The sequence below is a fragment of the Echinops telfairi genome, unplaced genomic scaffold, assembly GCF_000313985.2.
Source record: "Echinops telfairi isolate 266 unplaced genomic scaffold, ASM31398v2 ScPeMD7_7;HRSCAF=31, whole genome shotgun sequence".
NCBI classification, from domain to species: Eukaryota; Metazoa; Chordata; class Mammalia; order Afrosoricida; family Tenrecidae; genus Echinops; species Echinops telfairi.
Window position 1 is genome coordinate 22,091,448 of NW_022103904.1, and position 1,808 is coordinate 22,093,255.

A 1,808-nucleotide genomic window follows, 5' to 3' on the forward strand; every position below is an offset into this window, starting at 1 on the left:
CCCCCTCCAAAATGAGTGAAGGCTCCCCCCCTTAAACACCTCCAGATTCTGTGCTCCTCCGATGTAAATCGTGGTCTGGGGGGCTGAACAAGGGGAAACACAAAACTGAAGTGGGCTTGGAGTCTTGGGTGACAGACAAGTTCATTCCAAACATACGCCAAAAATAGTTCATGAAACAGTGATTTAGGTTTGGTGCCCCAAAGAAGAGGAGGTGGGGGTGGGGGGTGAAATAGAGGAGGGACTGGACCGGGAAGAATATTGAATGTGGAATCTGAGGGAGGGAGGGAGGGAGGGAACCAGAGGAAAGCTAGGTTGATGGGGAAGGTGGAGGAGGCCGTCTCCATGTCCCAAGATGACATCATTTAAGGTAGAGGGAGATTGAGCATTCCCATGCAATTCCTAAGTACAGGTTTATTGATGTGTTTTTAATTGCTTCTCGTGACACCTGCCTTCCAGCCAGTGGATGGTCTTCAAGATTTTCCACGTTTCCAGACTGCTATAACTGAGTGAGTCTGTTTGCTGTTATTTTCAGTTGTATTTAGCAAGTGACCACCGGAGCCTACTGAAATCAGCCAAGAAGTCTTGGCTCCAGGAAGTATCCCTGGTGGATGAGATATCCTACCTGACCTGCTGGCAGGCGGCCTACCTGGACCCCCAGCTGCGCTTGGAATATGAAGGCATGCCCATCGCGGTGAGCATGGCACAGTGAATGCAGGGCAGCCAGGCCATCAAGTGGATAGGATTCACTTCTGCCTGTAGGTGGAGGCTTCTCATAGCATAAATGCTCTTCTCCTTCCCAGAAAGCCCACCTCCTCTCTCCCTCTCCTCCCTCCTCCCTTCTCCCTCCCTCTCTCTAACTCATTTGGAAGGCCGGCTTTGCCCATAGCAGTCCCCTCTGCCTGTGTTTCACAGCTCAGAGTGTACATCCCTGCCACCCAGGGAGCCCTTCAGGGTCCCTTCTTGCTCACCAAGAGGTTGGAGGTTGAAGTCTCCCTAGAGATGCCTCGGAAGAAAGGCCTGGTGCTTTGCTGCTGAGCAATCAGCTGTTGACAATCTGAGCCCTGTTCTACCTGACAGACCCGGGCCTGCCATGAGTTCGAGCCAACTCCAAGGAGCCTGTGGGAAATCCTGCAACCCGGGCCCTGCCCCTGAACGAACCGGTCAGGTTTGAAGAAGCACGGACCTCAGCTTGTGTCTCACTCTCCCAGGGCTGCAGGAATAAAATGCCAAAGGCTGAGTATCTTCAAAGAACAGAGACGCATGGTCTCACAGTTGTGGAGGCTACAAGTCTGCATGAGGAGGTTGGCTACCCTGCTTCGGCCCTAGGGATCTGAGAGAGAAACTGCTCCAGCCTCTCTCCTAGCTTCTGGCTGCTCCCCAGCCACCCCAGGCCTCCCTGGGTTTATAGAAGCAGCTCCACGAGCCACCTCTCCTCCTGAGAGTGCTCTTTCGTAAGCCACCACTCCCATGGGATTCGGACTCACCATGCCCTGAAAGGGCCCCATGTTAACTTTAAAAAACTCTGGCTGCAAACAGTCACATCCCCAGGCAGATGAGGTGGGATTTCAACATCCATGATGCAGCCCCTGGGGGGCGCATTTGTGTCCATAACAGATTGTGAGGATCATGGCCCCTTCCTATTTTCTCCCAGGTCTCTGGGAGGTACTAGTTCCTCAACCCAAACCAGTTGCTGTTGGCTTTGACTCCTGGAATGTCCAAGGAGAACTGGGCTCCAGAGAGATTTTAACAATGGATTTTTCTGGAGTGGTTGCCAGGCCTTTCTCCTGAGGCACTTCTGGGTAGACTCG

General features: G+C 53.0%; 1 protein-coding gene across 5 annotated transcripts in view; it reads left to right on the top strand.

Annotated features, from left to right (window-relative positions):
* CFAP161 (cilia and flagella associated protein 161) overlaps window positions 1-1,781 on the top strand; it is a 13,243-nt gene extending 11,462 nt beyond the window's left edge. For all 5 annotated transcript variants that reach the window (XM_045286371.1, XM_004708193.2, XM_045286374.1 and 2 more), the window contains 2 exons: window positions 533-691; window positions 1,078-1,781. In XM_045286371.1, the coding sequence (XP_045142306.1) occupies window positions 533-691; window positions 1,078-1,152 (234 nt within the window). In that variant the 3' untranslated portion in view covers window positions 1,153-1,781. The remainder of the gene's footprint in view (window positions 1-532; window positions 692-1,077) is intronic.
* Window positions 1,782-1,808: the final 27 nt, after the last annotated feature.